The sequence below is a fragment of the Pelobates fuscus genome, chromosome 12, assembly GCF_036172605.1.
Source record: "Pelobates fuscus isolate aPelFus1 chromosome 12, aPelFus1.pri, whole genome shotgun sequence".
In the NCBI taxonomy this organism is placed as follows: Eukaryota; Metazoa; Chordata; class Amphibia; order Anura; family Pelobatidae; genus Pelobates; species Pelobates fuscus.
The window spans coordinates 107,973,359-107,996,200 of record NC_086328.1 but is presented as its reverse complement, the minus strand read 5'-3'; the positions used below and the strand labels follow the sequence as shown (position 1 = coordinate 107,996,200).

The following is a 22,842-nucleotide window of genomic DNA, read 5'->3' as shown; positions in this document are numbered from 1 at the left end:
TCTATCCTAGAGTAGGAGTTTTGAACTGCCGAGAAATGTGTGTAAGTGTGTTCATGGGCATGGGCATGGACAAGTCTCCATACGTCGTAGTAATGATGTGTGTTGAGTAGTGTTTGGAGGCCTCTGCACTGTCTCAGAGCTAGCTATCGCCGGGTACAGTGTTGAGGCAAGGTTGTGTCTAGTTGACGATCTAGACACAACCTCCCCAAAAGGCATATTTTAAACCTTAGCATAGGATCATTTTTTTTGCTAGTTTGGATCAAGTCTAGTAGCAACTAGCATTTTTTTCCTGCCTTTTTGACACACACTTGGAGATGTTACTGTATATTTTGCAATCCTTATGTGTGCTACGGCAGAAGAACACCTAATATGTTGCTCAGCTATGTCGTCTTAGTACAACAATTCCCCCATGTGTACCTTTTTCAGGGATATGTAGATTTTGAAGGGGCACATTTGAGACACACCAATTTCATATTTTTCAAAAGTGGATGCTGGGCCTAAGTCTCATTTTAGCAGCTCATGATTGCAAATTACCTCTCAAAGGCCACATCTGTTTTAAATATAAGCAGCTCATCAATTCAAATTATGAACAAGTGCATACTATTTGCTGTGAAAGGGGGAATATTTGGCGTAGTCTTAGCAGGGGGTAGAACCCAGTCATCTACGTCCCAGGCAACACTTTTACGGATTCCAGAACCAAAACACAGACAGAGAAACTTGTAATACCAGTCCTTAGAATGGCCGGGCTATACAAGCAGAGAATAGTCAAGTTACAAGCCGAGATCAAAGGAGTAAAGAGAAACGGAACAACAATAGGACAAGCCGAGGTCAAGGATCAGAGAAGACAGAATAAACGGGAGCCAAAGCCAAGATTTGGTAACCAAACAGACAGATGACTAAAATCACACCACAAAACCGGTCTACTTATTCGGCCTGGGTTTGGAAATTTTTTAAAACAGTGGCCAATACATAGGCCTGGCTGAGAGGGGCAGTAATAACTGATCTTTTCGGGGGCGAAGTGGGGTTCTTTTTGGGGGTTGATGGAATCCTGAAGCAGAAGTGACCTGCCTCTATTCTTCTGGTAGGCCCCACTGATGGTCCCCCTCTGTGACACTCAAGCAACCCAGAAATGAGCTGAAACTGAAATGATAGAAACATGCATTTCAGCTCAGCATTTGCCTTTTTAAAAAGTACAAAAGGCATTGTGGATTGGCGTCTGAATTATATAACACCAACCCCATACACACTTCACTGTTGTGTATTATGTTACACCGTTTTTAAAATTATTTTTATTTAATATATTGAAATTCCTAGCCTCTCTTTATTCCTGCATTAATACAGGTGTCAACATCCAGAAATCCTACAGGTAAATGTTTTAAGAACTGAACTTTGTCCTTCACCAGATTGGAAAAAAGTACATTTTAGAGCAGGTTACAGAGGGGATAGAAAGAACTGTCCAATAACCGTTACGGCTGCCATTACTGCACACTTCTTACCAAGCATTGTAGAACTGTCTGAGTAGGGGAAACTGGAGTTGTCCTGGACTTGGTTGGATAACAATGCAGAGGTGGGGATATCCAGAGTGTTTCCATTTAATATCTAAAAGACAACAAATAAAAATAAGATTAAAACACCAATTAATACCACTCTGCATATACATTGTCATAGATTAGATAATACACTGCAGTAAAAAGAGTAGACAAGAAAATTTCTTCCAATACTTTAATCATTTAAGTCATCTGAAGACACGGACCATTTTCACAAAATTAAAAGCCACTTAATGAAGGATTTGTGCTCAGTTTTCAGCCCTGTATCGACATCAAGCACCAGGCTTCCTGATTGACAAGTAGAACGGAATGCTAGGAGGTTGGTTAATTTCTCTGTAAAATTCTTTGTAGGATTTAAAATGCCTCGTGGGCTACCTTCTAGCAAAAGTGGCTTTGATTCGCCCCCCTTCCTTCTGGTTTTATCTTGTTATGTGATCTGTAAAGGGGTATATGTTCTGAACTCGTGATATGGACTCTTCCAGCCAGCAAACAGTACGTCATTACACACAACATGTAGCAAGCTGGAAGGGTGTTCTGATCATTCTGTCAAAAATAGCAAAATATAAAGACTAATCCTGCATTTCATTAGGTAGATTCAGGGCCTTGTTTATTGACTTCTTAAAAGAAGTGGCTACTTTTTGACCTGAAAATGTATTTTTCAAGGCTTGATTGGAAGCACAACACATACTGACATTTTTTTTTTTCTTTATGAAAATAAGCATTCGTAATGTGCCACAACAGCATGCATATTTTATCCATCAAGATTCGCATGTTGGCACTAAAGAACTGCACATTTTTCTTTTTGTTATTGTTTGGTACAAGCTATAAACATTTTTTTAACATATGTAAATTAAGTTAAATCGTAAGCTTATATTTTGCAGCAATAAACGGTAAACCCTGGCTCACCCTGTGGATTAATCATGTTAAACTAATAAAGTTAGGGCTGACCCCTGTGTCAAGAATGACAGCACTTTCGAGGGCAAGTTAAAAACAGAGGAGGATTGAACAGTAAATAGCATTTGCGTATGATCTATATGAAGATGTGCTGTGCAAGGGGGCAATACAGGCTATGAGCCTGTGGAGTTGGTCTGCCGTTAGAGATATGCTAAGCACTCCAGATTAACATGTTAAGGCTGCCCGTACCTACTATATGGTGGGTCACCTCTATAATGGTACCACAGGCTGTATGTGTGGGAGCATGTATGAATAGGGCTTTTGGGCACCCCATCAGGGACCAGCAGTACAAGTATCAACCAGTAAAATAGGAGGAACGAGGGCTAAAATAAAAGTAATTAATGCCTCTGCCTCAATACACATCTGTCAGTCACTAGCTCAAATATCACTTATCTCAGAGAGACAGGGCTGGATGTTGATGCGAGAGAGTCCACTCCAGCTGCAGGAACGAGGTGGTGTAACAGTCCAAGCCGCAGTGTGGCAACGAAGGTCAGCCAACTCCTTTAGTCGGCAGTGGCATGGCACAAACCGGAAGGTCCCATAGAGCTGCAGTGTCACGGGCCAAGAGAGCCTCAGGGGCTCCTCCGTTGCTTCCCGGGCCTCCATGAGTACCTCGGGTGGCGGGGATTTTTCCTTAGTGGCGTGATGGCTGTTCTGCTCCCCTTACGGTATCACAGGTTGGTATCTCTGGGTGTCTTCTAGCTTCTTGCTGTGGGGACAAGGTCTGCCTGGGTGCTGGGTGCGGTTGTGTTTCTCTGTGGGTGTTTGACCCGCGGGTAGGCCGCCCCGGCTCTACGGGTGTGCCTCTTTATTGTGCATCTCGTTGGGCCTTGGATGGAGGCTCTCTGGTTGCGTCGGGGCCCTGGTTGGCGGCGTCGGGTTCGCGGTCTGCGAGCATTAGGACAGGGCGAAGCCCTCAGTGCCCTTTGCTGCTTCGTACCGGTCTTTGGTCCGGCCGTGTGCCTCGTAGTCGGCCCGCATGCAGGCAAGGTAGTGGGCGGTCGAGGGCTCATTGTGGTTGTTTGGGTCCTTGTCAGTGGGGCCCTCCACCGCGCCCAAATGTGTTCGAAGGCTGCCGCTATGCGGTCTTCGTGGCGGAGATCGCTTGTCAGCTGTGCTGGTAGAGGTTATGCGGGTGGAGTCCCAGGAGCTCAGTCGGCTGCCGCCATCTTGGTGCGGGTGCGGGTTACTTGAGGCTGTGGATATTCGTAGGGTTCTGTGGCCCTGTGGAGTGTGGACCGGGATTACCCCCGCCGGTCCATAGGTAGCTAGTCGTGGCGGTGGGAGAGCGGCCGTACCTCCCGCGCTCGCCATGTGACTAGGCCCCGGACACCTGTCCGGTGAGAATATCAGGTGATTCCGTTTGTGAGGTGTCATTCCGCTCTGCTGAACTTCCATTTTCGTTTGCTGGCCTTTGTGGCCCGATTAGTCGCTTCTTGGGTCGTGAAAATCGATTAGTCGTGTAGCTTAGTGCAGGAGCTCTGGAGTTTCATGTCCTCATGGCTCTGTCAGGCCCCGCCCCTCCCACATACTGACATTTAATAATACACAGCATAACAACGAACAGCCCAGTCCGAAAATTCAGCTACAGAACACATTCAGGTGTTTAAAGGTAAACCATTGCCTTGCGATGATAAAGATGGCTGAAATAATTGAAAATCTAAACCCTGATATCGTGGCACTGCTTGAAAATCTGTTGACAGGTTTTAATTTTCATGATCGATTTGATATATCGTGGAAGCATAAAACAATCAAGATTATCCATTCAAGTGAGAATTGCACATTTGAGCCCAAAGCATTCAAACTGGAAATATTCTCCAAGTCAGCACGCTTCTATTTCAGCTACTCTTGCCTTATGTTTCAAATTCACTTTGAATTCCTGACGGTATTGAATAACCAAAAACAGTGTGTTTTCAGTGTAGCACAGTAAGCTCTCTGGAGATATGGCATAATTTATAGGATTAGGTAACTAATAATCCTCTTCAACATATTTTAAAGAGGCATATACACCGGTCAGCCGCAACACTAAACCCACTGGCAGGTGAAGTAAATAACATTGATTATATTTTTACAATGGCACCTGTCAAGGCGGGGTATATGAGGAAGCAAGTGAACAGTTCGTTCTTGAATTTAATGTGTTCGAAGCAGGAAAAATGGGCAATGAATAAATCTGAATGACTGACATGTTCGTAATGACTTGACGACTGGGGCAGAGCATATCCAAAAGTGCACATCATGTGGGTTGTTCCTGGTATGCAGCAGATAGTACCTACCAAAAGTGGGGCAAGGAAGGACAACCAGTGAACCGACCTTATGGTCATGTGTGCCCAAGACTCCCTGATGTACGTGAGGAACGAAGGCTTGCCCGTCCGGTCAAACCATATAGAGCTACTGTTTCTTATATTGCTGAAAACACCAAATATTGGCTATGATAGAAAGGTGTCAGAACACATAGTGCTTTGCAGTTTGACCGTTCTGCACCTGTGCAGCCCCATACTCGACAGAATGCCCATGATGACCCCTATCCATCACCAAAAGCACCTTCAATGGGATGTGTGCATCAGAATTAGAGAATCTTAATAGCATAATTGGGGACAGATCGAATATTATATATAGAGGAGCGAATAGTTTGAAACACAATTTAGTTAGGAGTTTTATCAAATCGAGAAAATCTAACCATGTTTTTAGTCAGAAACCTGGCCTTTATCCTTGTAAACTTTGTCCAGGATGTAAAAACACTAGCCCTAAAAAAGTTTTTTTTCTTCTAAATCCTTAGCATCAGGGCAATTGTTTTATATTAAAGATGTTGTGACTTGTCATTACTGTATATCTTCGCTGGTGTCTGTGTGGACTGCAATACATAGGAATGACCACTAGATGTTTTTAAACACGTATTGCAGAACACAGATATGAAAAACAGTGTCTCTGCCCATTGTTTTAATTTTTTTTTATTTTATATTCAGTGTCGCCAAACCCAGAACTTATCTGCTTCAGATTTTACTAATACGAGGGATATTTAACTGCACACTACGGAGAGGCAAGTCAGTATTGAAGAAGTCTCCTGAGAGAGTCGAAATGAGTCTGCTGCCTTCCACATTTTGGGAATATATATATTTATTTTCCCTCTTTTTTGCTTTGTATATATTTTATTTATATTGATACTGCTTCATGTCTTGTCCCTATTTTATGTTACCATAATAAAGTGGTCTTATATTTACCTTGGATCATTCCTCTCCATCTCTCCTTTGGATCAAATACTGGGAAGACATCGTAGCCTGTGAAGGCACCCTGGAGCTCCTTAGATAGAGACTGATATGGCTATTCACAGTGTGAGTTTGATTCCTCTGGTTCTTAAGTGTATTTTTATATTTACAGAAAGCACTATGCATTATTTCTCTTATATTTTTTGATATACCTGTCTGACCTGAATTTGATATACTGGGTTAGGCCTTACCTGTGTGCGTTCACTTGGGGTGTACTGTGGTATTTTTTTAATGGATATTTTAAAGGTAATTAGGGGATACACCCTTTTTGATTCCTCTTCTATATTGAGAAGCGCCAACACACCTTGCACATAATTTTCTATAATGGAGGAAGGTTGCCTGGTCTGATGAATCACGTTTTCTTTTAGATTAGGTGGATGGCCAGATACATGTTCGTTGTTTACCTGGGGAAGAGATGGCAGCAGGATGCACTATGGGAAGAAGGCAGGCTGCAGGGGCAGTGTTACGCTCTGGGCAATGTTCTGCTGGGGATCCTTGTGTCTTGGCATTTATATGGATGTTACTTTGACACATACCATCTACCTAGAGATTGTTGTAGACCACGTACACCCTTCATGGCAATGGCCTTTAGCATGATGATGCATGCTACCACACTGCAAAGATTTTTCAAGAATGGCTTGAGGAACATGACAGAGTTTAAGGTGTTGCCTTGGCCTCCACATTCCCCAGATCTAAATCGGATTAAACCTGTGGGATGTGTTAGAAGAACACGTTCATGGAGGCCCCACCTCACAGCTCACAGACCTTCAGTGACCTGCTACCAATGTCTTGGTGCCAGATACCATAGGACAGGTTGATGCCTCGATGCATCAGAACTGCTTTGGCAGCAGGAGGGGGACCTACATTTTAAACAGGCGGTTTAACCCTTAAGGACCAAACTTCTGGAATAAAAGGGAATCATGACATGTCACACATGTCATGTGTCTTTAAGGGGTTAAGCTTTACATGTTGTGGCTCATCAGTCTTGGGATATTTTTTTTAATTTTTTTTTTTATAATAAATAAATAAATCGGGGTAGCCATGATAAATACATCAAACCCAATAATCTCGGTTTCTTTGAGTAGAGAATAAAAATGGCTTGTGTCATTACCTTTTTACCTCCAGGGGACGTGGCATCAGGTGGTGGCGTGCTGGTTATGTTCAGCGGACTGGACCCACAGCTCGAAGGAGAGGAACCTCTCATTCTGCATAAAACAAAAATTCTATTAGTCAGTAACCTCCGCAAAGTTGCAGATTAAAACAATTAGTTCTGATATCCTGTATCCCTCCTAAAGAGTACCTTCCATGCTATGATTTACTGTGACTTGAATGAGACGGCAGCTTTATCCATTTAAATAAAGCACAGACCCCAGCACTTTCTACCTATATTGGACACAATTGGCATTATTAGGAATTATTACAGCAGATGTATAGAACTCGCCAAGTGGTTGCGGAGAGATAAAGTTTCTGGGTGCAGATGAGAGCCCCAGTTTAACCACTCTTAAATAATTTGATAAAAAGTACCAATTACTACATAAAGCTACAGTGATTATGGTTAATAGAATGCCTCAACTGTAAACCCTATTTTTATTATTACCTGTAAGTTTCCATGATTCTCCCACCAACCCCCATTAATTCATATTTTTGCCTCTGGTTTTTGTTTTCTCCCCATTAAAATGGCCCACATTCTAGTCACCTATGAATTTCCATGATTTCTTCCGCAATCATTCTGCCAATTTTTCCTGCTCCGGCCCTCGTTCCTCCGGGAATGCCAGGGACCGAGGGATGGTTCCTTTTTGTTCCACCTAAAAGAAGGTTTATAAAAAAATGTATATATAGGTTTACCTATTTAAATCCTTTAGGGTTACATTATTAAAACATACACAACACACTTTTTATAACGCAACTGTACAATTAGATATAACAAGGCTATTCACTAAAGCGTGAACTGCCAGGAATTCAAACACGATTATTCACTAAACTCTCTGGACATTCACACAGTGAATCACCCTGCAAGAGTCCAAAATTGTAATTCCAGAGTGTAAAGTGGACTTGGTACTAGATCATACAATTGAATCTTGACCCCTATGCATGAAGGATCCCCTTCTTAAATATAGCAATGACAAATATTCAATGAAATACTTTTTGTAAAACCTGTGCACATTCAAAAAGCCACTTCCCCCCTCACCCTCCCCCAATAATTTTGGATGGGAATTTATGGAATCCGGTTCCAGGCACAATATAGTTAAGAGAGGAATAAAAATCGGAAGAGTTGACTCTCACCTTCTCCCGACTGCAAGAGGCTGTCCATATTGGGCGGAGAAGCGGACAGATTGGAATAGCCAGACTCTCCACCATCTACAACACTTGCTCTACAATAAAATCAGAACAATGATCAATCGTCAAACTATACAAATCGATTTTCTTATACGCATACTTATGAGCCCAGTATATTTCTTTACTGGATTTAAATGAAAAAAAAACAAACAAACACAAAAACTGCTGAATGTGTAGCAAACCCTTTACCCGCTGATCTTTTCTGCAGAGAACATACAGCCTGTGCTTATTGGTTAAACACAAAAAATTTAAAATAACTAAAAGATATGGAGTAAAAATAAAATTAATAACATTTGCTACTTACGAAACCACAGTATTCGTAGAGACAATGTACTCCACTTCTTTCGTCCACGGATTCATGAAACTGAACCATCGGCTTTTCAGGGTAATGAACGAACCGTCTTTGATTTTAAACTTGTAGCAATCGGTTGTTATTTTTTCTCGAGTTTGTAAAACTGGATAAGAAATAAAATATAAAAGTTAATTTTTAGATATGCTCCGTTTTATCACAAGCCAGTATCACACCATCCTGCACCAAATCAGATGTAGGTCTCAAGGTGGACTTTGCATTAGGGGTTTTCTAAATTTAATTTCTTGGCACGGGAAATAGACATCCCAGGTACACACCTTGTTTATGGCACTCTGCGAGATTTCCAATATCATCCTGATGAAAATATTCATAACATGAGGTGCCTAGGAGTTCCTGCGGTAAATAGCCCAAAATTGCGGTTGCCCTGTATGGAAATAGATTTCATCATTCATTGTGTATTTTACAATCCAATACAGACTCAATTTTCACAGAAAAGTTTCCAATTTATTCTGTATGGAAAACATTCCTCTGGTCTCATGTATGGAACAGTGCACCTCTCATATCCCACTCACAGCTGTGGCATTTACTCGTCGTAGAATCACAGACTATGTGGACATCGATATCCTAAACGTCACAAGGTGAATGTGAAATGAGTGATCGTTATCTATACTACAAAGGATATTAAAAACGTATCACCCACTGTTCTAATTTTTTTTTTTTACACCCGTCCAAGGTTATTTATTTATTCTTTCATCATTCTATTGCTTAATTAATGGAATGCTAAGCGTGTGTGTGTTATTAACTAAAGTGTGAACAGTCGGGAATTCGGGGTGAATTTAAATCCTTCAGGCCACAATAATGAAGCTGATTTGCGGTGAGGGACATAGGATGCTTGATGTTATACTGAAGATAAACAATCTATGCTGGCGAAGATCAAATTGAAAAGCAGCAGAGCATGCTTGTGTGTGACAAACAATATTTAAACATGGGATGTCTGAGTGGGTAGGGGGAATTCTATAAAAAGTCCAAAATACCTGAAGCAATTTACAGACTTCAAACAGGCAATGTATACTTTACAAACAGGTGCGTAAAAGCATTTTTCACAACTCTGTTGCATGATATGAGACCTGATTATATATTTTTTTAATTTTTACACAAAACATGCAGTGGTTGAAATTCAATAAACGGGTATCTAACAGCAGTTCTCTTTATTTCTGGTTTTGAAATCTTTCTGCTCATGAAATTCAAAATGCATCCAGGTGTTTAGGAGATTGTCAGATCATTTTCTTTGCAATCAGATAGCCTCTTCATTAGAAAAACACAAGGACACAGAGATACTATAACACTCCTGTAATTAGGAAGTTATTAATCTTACCGTTGGTCTACAAACACAAACTTTCCATCTATTGCATGTCGGGAGACGTATTCAGTGGACTTCACTCGGATTTCTCCATTGATCTGTTGCGGTACAATGTGTGCATGTAATCGTCCAATAGCAACAAGGCAGCTAAGATTGCACCCCTCATTGTCGGGCTCATTGTCCTCATCCAGCCCCATCTTAGTGGGTGGCCAGCTCTTTAAATACCCAGTGCTGTGTATCGTACAAAAGCTTTTACGATCCGCTACACAGAAAGAAACATTTAACTGTTAGCAACAAACAATATCTTCCCCCAGAAAAAAATAAAAATAAAAATTGTACTCCGTTATAGCTTCAGTTCATGAAAGTCGCCTACATCATCTAGGGTGGTCGGAACTTATTCTGCAACATACGTATATCCAAAACCAATCAAACAGCCAGCATCTTGTAAAAGACTGATGTCCAAACACATCCAGTAATCGATACACACACACACTTTTCAAAATATTTACCCCCTCTCACAACCAGCATTCAGATATTTAGTAAGTTGCCAACACATGCAATGGTAGATCAGCGCATACCAGCACGAACCTTTCTTTTTTGAGCAGTTTGATGTGAAATCTTTATCTTCTACTTTAACAGAAGGCCGGTTACATTTCATTCGACAAAAGAATGACCGCCGAGCTCCAGAACAAAGCCGTGACGGTCCTGGCGTAATATCGGTCTTTACGGGGAGTCCAGCTATGGCAAAACCGCATACAAAACAGTGGTCAGTATCCTCTATTAAATCTAAATCAAAGAGCTTTATACTCTGTCTGTACGTTACGTGAAATGAATTTCATGCGAGACAGCCGCAGGTACTTTGAGTATGACGGGACTTTATTAAAAACATATTAAGATAAAGTGGATTTTGAACGAGAGGAGAAATTCATACTTTTTGCATCAATAAGCCTTTCTCTGGGGGCTGTATCAGACGACGATAGCTGCTCCTTTACTTTGGCAATATCTTTAGGGTGCAGGTAGTCAAACAAGCTCTGTCCTATCAGGTCGTTCTGAAAGAAAATACAATGAATGTTTATTGATTACATGTTCAGTGGTAAGATAGAGGACAGTGGAAAAAAAAAATCCCTCTAATTTATCAAATTTATTCAATTCAAGACTTCAAGACTCTCACTGGCATTCCCCTAAAATGGAGCAGCAGTAATACCGGTTTCAAAATTGGCCTTTTAAAAAGGCCTCAGAAACAAGACCCCCCCCTCCGTTATTGCAATTACAAGGTTTTCATTTTTCCCAGTTTCTATCAGACAGCATTATACTCTCCACTATTTTACCAGTTATTGTGTCAATCTGACAAGACACAAAGGTCTAGGACGAAAAGAATACATTCTGGAGAGAATTTGCTCTATCCCCACTGATTTCTGCCTCGAATTGGTAAGGTCTTGATGGTAAGGCATGTCCTTTTTGCTAATGATACTAAGATATGTAACAGGGTTGATGTTCCAGGAGGGATAAGCCAAATGGCAAATGATTTAGGTAAACTAGAAAAATGGTCAGAGTTGTGGCACCTGACATTTAAGTGCAAGATAATGCATCTTGGACGTAAAAACCCATGGCCAGAGTACAGAATATTTGATCGAGTCCTAACCTCAACATCTGGGGTAAGAATTTAGGGATAATTATTTCACATGACTTAAATGTAGGCAGACAATGTAATAGAGCAGCAGGAAATGCTAGCAGAATGCTTGGTTGTATAGGGAGAGGTATTGACAGTAGAAAGAGGGAAGCGCTCATGCCATCGTACATGACAATGGGGAGACCTCACTTGGAGTATTTTAAGCAGAACTGGAGACCGTATCTCCAGAAGGATATTGATACTTTAGAGAGAGTTCAGACAAGGGCTACTAAACTGGTTCATGGATTGCAGGATAAAACTTACCAGGAAAGGTTAAAGGATCTTAACATGTATAGCATGGAGGAAAGACGAGACAGGGGGGATATGATAGAAACATTTAAATACATGAAGGGAATCAACACCGTAAAAGAGGAGACTATATTTAAAAGAAGAAAAACTACCACAACAAGAGGACATAGTCTTAAATTAGAGGGGCAAAGGTTTAAAAGGCTAGAAACTGATAGTATTTAGAAAATTGGGCAGACTAGATGAGCCGAATGGTTCTTATCTGCCGTCACATTCTATGTTTCTATGAATTAGACAAGTGCTCACTCTTGCCAGAAGAGCCCCCTAAACTTTGCAGATTCGTGTATTAGTCCCCAATGTGAAAACAAACAGCAATTTCAATTCAGAAAAGGATTATTCTAAAAAGGGAAATCAAAATAGCATTCTATATTTTAATACAGGGGTGGCCAAGAGAAAGATTCACAGAACTACAATTCCCATGATGCTATGCCTTGCTTATGCATGTGGGACACCTCTATGGCCATCCCTGCTTTCACACAGCATTTGATTTTGTATAACATTAATATCCGTTTACTTCATAAGGAATACCTGGCTGTAATTTAAAATCTTGAATACAGATTCTGAGACGAACAATATCTTCCCTCGGTCACAGCCTACAACGAAAAGAAACCCGTCTGCAGCCTGAAAGACAAAGTAAATCCCGTAAGGTTGGTGGATTTAAAAAAAAAAAAAAAAAAAAAAAACATTTACGGTTATTTATGAAAGTGAGATTTCAAAGTGAATTTCAACTTTAAGGTCAACATAGCCAAACAGGAAAAAATCTGGCCTTAAATTTGAACTTCACTTTAGTGAATAATCCCACCAGTTTGTCTACAGCAATGTGTAATGATGTTAGTTCAATGGGGAGCAGTGTGGAACGGAGCCCAATTGTACTCTCTGTATACAAAAACAGAACATCCATATTCATGCAATCACCTGCTTTAATCAGCAAACCCTAGATTACTTGGTGTAAGATGATGCTGGGTTTCATTCTAATAGCAGCTACATTGAGCGCCTGCTGCGAGTTTTATATTGTCGGGTGAGTCATTAAAATAAAACCGGTACACACAAGGCTACAACTTATCCGGAAACATATGTTTTGATGCATTTAATTTGGTCAGAATGATACACCTTCAGGTCCCACAAAGCAACTGTTTTTGTCAAGTCTCATTAAAGGTGAATTTAAAAATGCATTTCTTTGAGGCTTAAGTGTTCATTTCCCTCCTTGTTTACCCGACAAGATTGGTAGGTTGTAGCGGTGACTAATACACTGTGACGTCGGCAGATGATCCCTGTATCAGCCGCTGGCATCCTAAGATTTGGGGAGAGCCATATGATATTGTTTTACTCAATCACTAGTTAGTGGATGGCATCTAATGCTTGGTCCAAAAATATGTTTAGGGAAATTATCCAAGTCTTAATAAGGAATATGCACCGAGTAATCTGGGGGAAAAATAATAAAACAAAAAATAAAACAAAACACTTGACTTACCCTGAGAATTAAATGCTTCAGCTCGTCATCTGATAAAAATGCAGGCTTGTAGTTTGCTTCCGTATAAGGATTCGTAGCACCTGCCAGCAAGGAGAAGTTAAAGAAGCACTCTATTGACATGTTATTATGCATCCCTACCCCCAGTGCATTATAGAAGCCGTTATTTGCAAATCCTAAACTACTTGGAGAGGCGGTCTTATTGATTACTGAAAAAAAAAAAAAAAGAACCCCCTGCAAAAAAACTAATCAAAAACAAAAACAGACACCCCCACACAAATGAAGCTACCCTTCCTGCAAATAACCGTCTGTGGGATGACTACTAACCACACGAGGGGCCGACGCGGCTATATGGTCATATTTAAAGAGGTCTGTCTGTTCCACATCTTTAACTATTTTGTCCACTAAATGACAATGTCATCATATGTAGTTTATGTATCTGCTCACTGTGAAAACCATTTAAACTAAACTAAAATTGCTGTACATCGGTTTCTCCGCCAAATATTTCAGGGAGAATTAGATTGACCAGTCCTGATTTAGTGTTTAATGAGTTTGCCTTGCTCACCTCGGAGTGTTTTCATGTGCTGGACTGCCATTCGCAGTACAGTGAGTTTATCCAGCTTCCTAGACATGGCGTTACACGTGGGCACTAGAGAGGCCAATTCATCAATAAAACTGTTCATTTTATCCCTCCGTCGCTTCTCAATCTGACTGTGCGCTTCTCTGAGGGGAGGAAGGCACAGAGCAATAAACTCTTTATAGCAGCTTGGACACATTGCATACAAACACACACACAGATACACAAAAAGGATTTTTGCTTTGCTTGAGTACAGACACTTACCGTGCATTTTTTATTCGACCCTCTGTATATTCCAGCCTGAAAATAAGAACATTTTACTGTGAAATCTAAATGCTACATTGACTTATCTAGACACATTGTCCTGAAATAACACACTGTGAGTGATACGGGACAACAGCACATCTAGAAAACTCACCACACCACTCACAGTATACGTTATAGCACCATAGTGTGTCTGGGAAGATTCCCCACCCTGTGCGATCTAGGAGGACATCACATCTAGATAACGCAGCATACCAATCAGGGTGGGGAGTCTTCCTAGATACACTCTGGTGTTACAACGTATACAGTGAGTGGTTTAGTGAGCTGTCCAGAGGCTCGGTCTTCCCGTGTCATACTGTGAGTGCGGTGTAGATTTTTCTAGATGCGCTGTCCTCCCATATCATATTGTAAGTGCTGCAATGATAGATAGATAGATACACTGGACCACTAGCGTGGAAGATCTCATAACTTACATCCCATGTGGATCTTCCTTGTCCGTATCCATCCCTTCACTGTGACTGGAATAAAACAAACAAAACAGTTTTTAGCATTGGCAGACAAAACCATATGTATATTCCATATAGGGGACACACAATGTAACCCCAAGCCCATTATGTGAATACTCCATAAAGGGGACACAGATAACATACCCACTGCCCATTATGTGAATACTCCATAAAGGGGACACAGATAACATACCCACTCTGCCCATTATATGAATACTCCATATAGGGGACACACATAACATATCCACTGCCCATTATGTGAATACTCCATAAAGGGGACACACATAACATACCCACTGCCCATTATATGAATACTCCATATAGGGGACACACATAACATACCCACTGCCCATTATACGAATATTCCATATAGGACCCCCCAGAACCCAACATGGTATTCCTACACTATTACGTGTATACCAGCTACCCCTGCCTTAATGAGAGTGGGACGTACCCAAAAAAACAACATTTTTCTGGAGGTAAAAATCCTAAAGAACACTGAGCAGCTCTTTAATGCTAAGATGCATTTTTGTTTTTGTTTTTTTTGGTGACAAAATGTGAACATATTACCCAAAAAAGGATTTAAAAAAACTTGGGGGAATTAACAAAAAATAAAATGGTATTTTTCCCCCATAATTACATATCTTGGCACATAGTATATCTGGCAAATCGGAAGATACTTACTCAAAAGAAAATCCATCAAGCCTAAAAAACAAACAAAAAAAAAACGTTTTAATCAGCAAATTTTGTAAAAATACAAAATTAGAAATGGGGAAAAAAAAAATAAAAAATCACTTGTGCAAATATTTTTCTTATTTCTGAAATTATTATTATTTTTTTTTTTTAGTAATGCATGCATCTAGAATATATGTAACTGTAGCACAGCCTGCTGGTCAAGAGGTAGAGTCAGGGGACGCCGTATCTATACAGAGGGGAGCAGAGTCAGGGGACGCCGTATCTATACAGAGGGGAGCAGAGTCAGGGGACGCCGTATCTATACAGAGGGGAGCAGAGTCAGGGGACGCCGTATCTATACAGAGGGGAGCAGAGTCAGGGGACGCCGTATCTATACAGAGGGGAGCAGAGTCAGGGGACGCCGTATCTATACAGAGGGGAGCAGAGTCAGGGGACGCCCTATCTATACAGAGGGGAGCAGAGTCAGGGGACGCCCTATCTATACAGAGGGGAGCAGAGTCAGGGGACGCCGTATCTATACAGAGGGGAGCAGAGTCAGGGGACGCCGTATCTATACAGAGGGGAGCAGAGTCAGGGGACGCCGTATCTATACAGAGGGGAGCAGAGTCAGGGGACGCCCTATCTATACAGAGGGGAGCAGAGTCAGGGGACGCCCTATCTATACAGAGGGGAGCAGAGTCAGGGGACGCCGTATCTATACAGAGGGGAGCAGAGTCAGGGGACGCCGTATCTATACAGAGGGGAGCAGAGTCAGGGGACGCCGTATCTATACAGAGGGGAGCAGAGTCAGGGGACGCCGTATCTATACAGAGGGGAGCAGAGTCAGGGGACGCCGTATCTATACAGAGGGGAGCAGAGTCAGGGGACGCCGTATCTATACAGAGGGGAGCAGAGTCAGGGGACGCCGTATCTATACAGAGGGGAGCAGAGTCAGGGGACGCCGTATCTATACAGAGGGGAGCAGAGTCAGGGGACGCCGTATCTATACAGAGGGGAGCAGAGTCAGGGGACGCCGTATCTATACAGAGGGGAGCAGAGTCAGGGGACGCCGTATCTATACAGAGGGGAGCAGAGTCAGGGGACGCCGTATCTATACAGAGGGGAGCAGAGTCAGGGGACGCCGTATCTATACAGAGGGGAGCAGAGTCAGGGGACGCCGTATCTATACAGAGGGGAGCAGAGTCAGGGGACGCCCTATCTATACAGAGGGGAGCAGAGTCAGGGGACGCCCTATCTATACAGAGGGGAGCAGAGTCAGGGGACGCCCTATCTATACAGAGGGGAGCAGAGTCAGGGGACGCCCTATCTATACAGAGGAGAGCAGAGTCAGGGGACGCCCTATCTATACAGAGGGGAGCAGAGTCAGGGGACGCAGTGTCTATACAGAGGGGAGCAGAGTCAGGGGACGCAGTATCTATACAGAGGGGAGCAGAGTCAGGGGACACAGTATCTATACAGAGGGAAGAAAGAGTTAGGGGAACCCATATCTATACAGAGGGGAGAAGGAGTTCAGGGATATGGTATTAAGGACAGAAACTTCCAGACACACAAGCTGTAGTTGTAAGGTCTGTAAAACAGTCTGGCTATATGCCATGGATGAGAACTGCAGTCACAGCTGTAGATACACATTAACAGGTTCGTTCAAATGTTGCTGGGAAACACACCTCTGGAAAGAGCTAGGTTCTACGTACAAAATAGAGAGCTAGATATAGATATAGATATATCACACACATACTATCCCCCATAATTCATTGCTGACAGCATATAATGAGACGCTCCCTGCACGTTATTACGGTTCAGATCATAAACTTTACACGTATAGCATTTTTGCAGAACAACTTCTGTGTCAGGGCCACAAACCTAAAGAAAAACCTTTAAAATGTTGCTGCAGTCTGTACATTTCATTCTTTATTTAAATATCAGCATTATCACTGGAAAAATAGTTTAAAAACCGTATTAGTACGTGAGAAAGCTCTGTGGAGTTTTCAATATGATTTATTTTTAACTTTTCATTTTTTGGTTGCACTCTAATGTACGATTTAGTTCAGAAGATTTAACATTTGCTGAATTGATGTGAACATGCAGTTTCGTAATCTCATCATTGTACCTGAAACAGGTATAATGTGCTAAAACATGTGTCTTACAAATGATGCAAACGTTAGTTATTCATTAAACAGGGATCTGCTATCTGACAAGGGAATGGTCATTTTTTTGTCCAAAGTATCAAGCATCGGAGTTTTAATATTTTTCCAGTGAAATCGTATGGTCGAGAACGTGCGATTTTCTTGTCAATTCGTTAGAATTCCAGGTTTAGTGGATACATAGTCTTTTAATGTATGAACATGACGACAAGTTAAAGTTTGTGAAAAATTAACTACTCACTGATAATCTGTTAAACTCCCCTTTCTTTTGCGGTTACAATCCATGCCGACTGAGCCATGGGAACTAGATAGGAGGTCAGTAGAGCCCGGCGACATAAAATCGCTGATTGTAGACGAGATGTCCATTCTTTGGTCGGCCATTGGACCATCTGTGAAAGCCAAGGAGGATATGTGTCAGCCACGAGCAAGGTTTCAGAATGGCAGCAGTAGTCCTAAAAACCTTCTTTGGTTATAAAACTAACTGAATTTAGTCTCTCGGGTTTCACTTATACAACATGCAGGAAGACATGAAAGGGTTAGCTTCAGAGAGCAGGCTATTTAATTACAGCCTGGGATCTATATCTCCTACACAATCACAGGCTCACGCACATTTTACATAATGGAGGAGCATGACCCACAGTGCATCACAAAACGGCAACTGACCCACCTGAAAGATGCAGATCTGGATGTGTAGAAACCGATGCGGCTGGCAGATCCCGTCACCTACTGACCATCGTTAACGCCTCACCTTCCAGTAATTTCTGAAACTGCAAAGAGATAAACAATAAATAGACGTTAACTGCTTTAAAAAAAAGGTATTTAGTATCAGCATTGGAAATCATGTTAAAATAGATGCAACTATCCTAAGCCATTTACAGGGAATAAAGTAAGGGGATATTTATTCATATAAAAGGCTGAAAAATAAATTTAAAAAAAAAAAAAAAAAACACAACACACACACACACACACACACTTCACTGGAACTATATAGCTAAACAAAAACTTTTCATAGTAAGACTGGATAGGCCTTCCAACAAACAGTTTTTAAAGGGTTATCCCAAGCACACTGATTTAAAGTGGTCATGGTGCCTGGAGTCTGTATGTGCAGTGTTTCCCTTTGAAAAGCTACCCATACAGAATGTAACCCCCCCCCCCCCCCCCCTAATTTCACCACCAGCTGGGGTGCTTTACTAGCTTCTGTGAAAAGTTGGCGTCCGACACCAGCACGCACAGTATGCGTAGCCAGACAGCCAATGGAGTAATGGATATAACAATCCGCCAGGACTCTGTGTGAATCATATCCAGGTGGCTGTACAAATACAGAGACAACATGGGACAGGCTGCTGCTGGTAATCTGTGCGGTGTGTCCATGGGTCAGAGTGTGCTGGCGTGTGTGTGTGTGTGTGTCATAGTCACACACAATCACATCAAATAAAGTCAGTACATACCACATACACCTGCACACATCACAGGCATGAACACACACGACACACACGGCAATTCACAAGACTCCAAATGGCAAAATGAAGGAAAGACAACCATGATGTGACTATAACAAAGTCAGAGTTCAGCAAATAGACCTTTCAATGTCCAGGGCTCTTGGCAGTGGCCCCAATCTTTTTAAATTTAAATTATTTTATGTCAGGTAAAGTAGAATTTCATGACAGACACATAGATTGGGCTACCACTTTAGTAGATTTACATTTTTTTTTTTTTTTTATAATAATTCCACAGTCCTGAATGCATAACCATCATAAGAGATGGTGGATTAATTTTAGATTTTTACCAATAAATACATCAAATGCCTTTCCACCCCTCTTGTTCTACAACTTCACCAGCCACATCAGGTTACATCACGCACAGACAGAACACAGTTCACTGTTCTGGGAAATACTGGGATTTCGTTCGACAGGTTTCGGACGTTATTTGGGAAGATCCAATTTGTACATGCACAATCCAATTGAATGAGAAAGAAAAACAAAAGAAAAAAAAAAAACCTGATCCAACATAGCAAAGATGTGACCATAAATCAAGTTATTTTTTCCAAAACTTTGCAGTTTGGTTTTCAATTCATAGAGTTATTGTGTCATTGCAAATGTTAACTATTTCTAATAATTTTCATTTTTTATTTTAAGTCCTATGATTTATAGAAAGACTAACAAAACCCAAGCTGACAACAATATTCCCAAAGGATCCATTATATACGTTAATGTGTCAGTTTGTGATATATAATGAACTATATGAAATGGAACATTTTTTTTAACCAATGTTCGGATTTTTAATAGACTCTATTTGTTAATTTGGTTATGTGTCCAGCAGGGACATATGTGCACCCAGATCGTGCTGTACCATTTGCCAGAACCCACCCCACATACAAAGAATCCTGCTTTTGCAGACAGCAAGAAATCTTATGGTATATTTGCATATTTAAAAAAAAAAAAAAAAAAAACACAATTTTTATGCATTATCTATATCAGAGGTAGGCAACCTACGGCACTAGTGCCATGCACGGCACTCAAGGCTGCTAGAGACAAATAGGCTCTGGCCTATCAGGAGTCCCAGTAAAACTTCAGATATCTGCTTATCCGAAAAGGTGGTGAAGGACAATCCTCAATTTATGCATTGCAGCACGTAGAGGAAGTGATCTTAGAGCACTTCCTCACAGCACTTGTGAATAGGAATCCACACTGTAGTAGAGCAGCCTGCAGTTGCTGTTGCAGCTCCTGTCCTTGACATGTACCTGGCTGGTCTGGTCCCCACTGGAACCCAGGGAAGCCACCCACACTGCTAGATATACACAGGAATGCAGAATCCTGCATTCCTGTGTAATCCCTCATACAAATAGTACGGACAGCCCACACACAAACATACACATAATCTGCACAAACGCAACACCACTAACAATCCACATACATGCACACAACCCCACATGCAGTCTCTCACATGCAATACCTCAAACAGCCCCCACACACACTACCAAACACACAATGTGACATATCCATTCACACAATTCCACAAGCAGCCCCCATACACAACTCACATTCATATGTATCATACACAATACCATAAACTACTTATGAACATATACAATAAAATAGCTAATATACGCAGGGCCGTCTTTAACGTGGGGCAAACTGGGCAGCTGCACCGTGAGCCCCGCTGGCCTCAACTATTTCTTACCCCCGGCCGGTAATCCACACAATAAGGAGGCCCACCGGGTGGCCCGTGCACAAAGGGCCACCCGGTGGGCTTCTGTCAGCAGGGTCCCGGTGGCGCACTGAGGCGCTTTAACAGCGCGAGCAGGCCCCTTGCTTTTTGGCAACAGGCTGGGAGGAAGTGACGGCCGTGCATCACTTCCTCCCACAAAGAGAGGAGCGCGCGGGAAAGAAGAGTAGGCAGACTGGAGGCGGGCTGGCCGAGAGAGCCAGACCCCAACTCCCAACACCTTCAGCCACCAGCAGGTAAGGTAGGAAACTGGAGGGTGGGTTTAAAAGTGTAATTTTTGTGTGTGTCAGTATATCTGTGTGTGTGTGTGTGTGTGTGTATGTCTGTGTCAGTATGTCTGTCAGTGTGTGTGTTAGTATGTCTGTGTGTGTCAGTATGTGTGTGTCGGTATATCTGTGTGTGTCAGTAGGTCAGTGTGTGTGTGTCAGCATGTCTGTGTCAGTATGTCTGTCTGTGTGTTTGTCAGTATATCTGTGTCAGTATATCTGTGTGTGTCAGTATGTTTGTGTGGCAGTATATCTGTGTGTGTGTGTGTGTGTGTTAGTATGTCTGTGTGTGTGTGTCAGTAAATCTGTGTCAGTATATCTGCGTGTGTGTGTGTGTGTTAGTATGTCTGTGTGTGTGTGTCAGTAAATCTGTGTCAGTATATCTGCGTGTGTGTATGTCAGTATGTCTGTGTGTGTTTCAGTGTGTATATATATCTCTGTGTGCGTGTATATGTGCATACATCTCAGCATTCACACACTAACACTACACACAAATACACCCCTACATTCAAATTTCAACACTACGTACAAACACATGTCTGTGTTACACACCAAAATTATATGTAAATACACCCCTGAATTAAAAAACCAACACTACACAAATACATGCTTGCAGTCACGCCAACACCACATATTCCATACAAAAGACCTGGAAACATGGGTAAATGGTAGAGGCCCAGCTGTCAATGCATTACTGGAGTTGCACGACAGATGGGGATCTACCTTTTAATCACTCGTGCAACAGAGAGGCCCAAAAAAATTCTTGCACCTCTCTACTTTAGGTCCGCCACTGCGTTGAGGTGGAGGACGTGATTGTACGCCTGGGGAGGGGGGACAGGTTCCAGGGGGCCCCAAAAAAATGATTTGCCCAGGGTCCAGTCAATATTAAAGACGGCCCTGCATATATGCACAAATACAACGATACAAAGCAATTACAGTAAAAATAACACAAGCAGGATACGGCCGCATACACACCTCATTTAAAAAAAAAAAATAGGACCGGCACGCTACGGGACATCACAATCCTATATCGGCACAGTGCTGCTAAAAGGTTGCCTACCCCTGATCTATATAATGCATAAGGGGTATCCCTATAAGAAAATATTTTCAAATAAAAGAAAAAAAATAGCTGTAAAAATTCACCAACAAAACATTTTATCTAAACGATGCACAGAGCAAATATTTTCACTATTCCCGCTATTAACCTTATTTGGCGGAGAATGTGTGTGTTATTTTGTATTCATTTTGCTGACTGCAAACAGTGGGAAGGCTAGAGGGCATATCAACAACAACAACCAGTATGTGTGTGTAGGTGCTTAAACTGTCGGATGAACCCTATTTGGCGAAACGCGTCACAGGTCCTATTGGCCCTGTTGCACCATGTGATCTGAGCTATGAGGTCTCTTCCCCCAACAAGCGTGTCTTTATGAGGGGGGGTGATTACACGGGAATCTTTTTACTGCAAACAGTATTCACTGTGGATTTGTTCGTTTTTCTTTTGCAGGATATATTAAGAAGGATACACTGTTATACAAGCATGGTTTTATATGCATTTTTTTGCACTAAAACAAGTTGCATTATATTGTATTTAAATTTCTATGCAATTTATTTAACATATATTCACTTTCATAAGCAACACTGGTTAATTTAGGATACAAGCGATGTTTTACATTCTGGAATGTAGAATACGATGAACCCAGCCTATAGAATTCCAATTAGAGAAAAGCATGTTCACTTTCATATATGGAAAGACATTTTACATTATTACCATTATCACTGCTTGATAGGTTTTCCAACATTTTATTTGAATTTCACATGGGGGGGTGGGAGAGGAAGATAATTGTAAAAACTTTATTTTCCAAGTTGGTATTCCTGCATGCCTTTAATGCCATAGAATATAATTGGACCAATAACCTTTATCTTATCTGTAAGTTTGTGCGGTGTGGCCAATGA

General features: G+C 41.6%; 1 protein-coding gene across 2 annotated transcripts in view; it reads right to left on the bottom strand.

Annotated features, from left to right (window-relative positions):
* BMAL1 (basic helix-loop-helix ARNT like 1) overlaps positions 1–22,842 on the bottom strand; it is a 51,328-nt gene that overhangs the window by 8,358 nt on the left and 20,128 nt on the right. Inside the window, exons 2-18 of one of the 2 annotated variants that reach the window (XM_063438404.1) lie at positions 18,066–18,165; positions 17,640–17,787; positions 15,246–15,266; positions 14,529–14,573; positions 14,056–14,091; positions 13,780–13,937; positions 13,218–13,297; positions 12,275–12,367; positions 10,703–10,820; positions 10,360–10,509; positions 9,787–10,033; positions 8,729–8,835; positions 8,406–8,556; positions 8,048–8,136; positions 7,461–7,569; positions 6,876–6,969; positions 1,497–1,599 (exon numbers count right to left, since the gene is read on the bottom strand). In XM_063438404.1, coding sequence (XP_063294474.1) covers positions 1,497–1,599; positions 6,876–6,969; positions 7,461–7,569; positions 8,048–8,136; positions 8,406–8,556; positions 8,729–8,835; positions 9,787–10,033; positions 10,360–10,509; positions 10,703–10,820; positions 12,275–12,367; positions 13,218–13,297; positions 13,780–13,937; positions 14,056–14,091; positions 14,529–14,573; positions 15,246–15,266; positions 17,640–17,779 — 1,741 coding nt within the window. In that variant the 5' untranslated portion in view covers positions 17,780–17,787; positions 18,066–18,165. The remainder of the gene's footprint in view (positions 1–1,496; positions 1,600–6,875; positions 6,970–7,460; positions 7,570–8,047; positions 8,137–8,405; positions 8,557–8,728; positions 8,836–9,786; positions 10,034–10,359; positions 10,510–10,702; positions 10,821–12,274; positions 12,368–13,217; positions 13,298–13,779; positions 13,938–14,055; positions 14,092–14,528; positions 14,574–15,245; positions 15,267–17,639; positions 17,788–18,065; positions 18,166–22,842) is intronic. The other variant, XM_063438405.1, reaches the window with a different exon arrangement.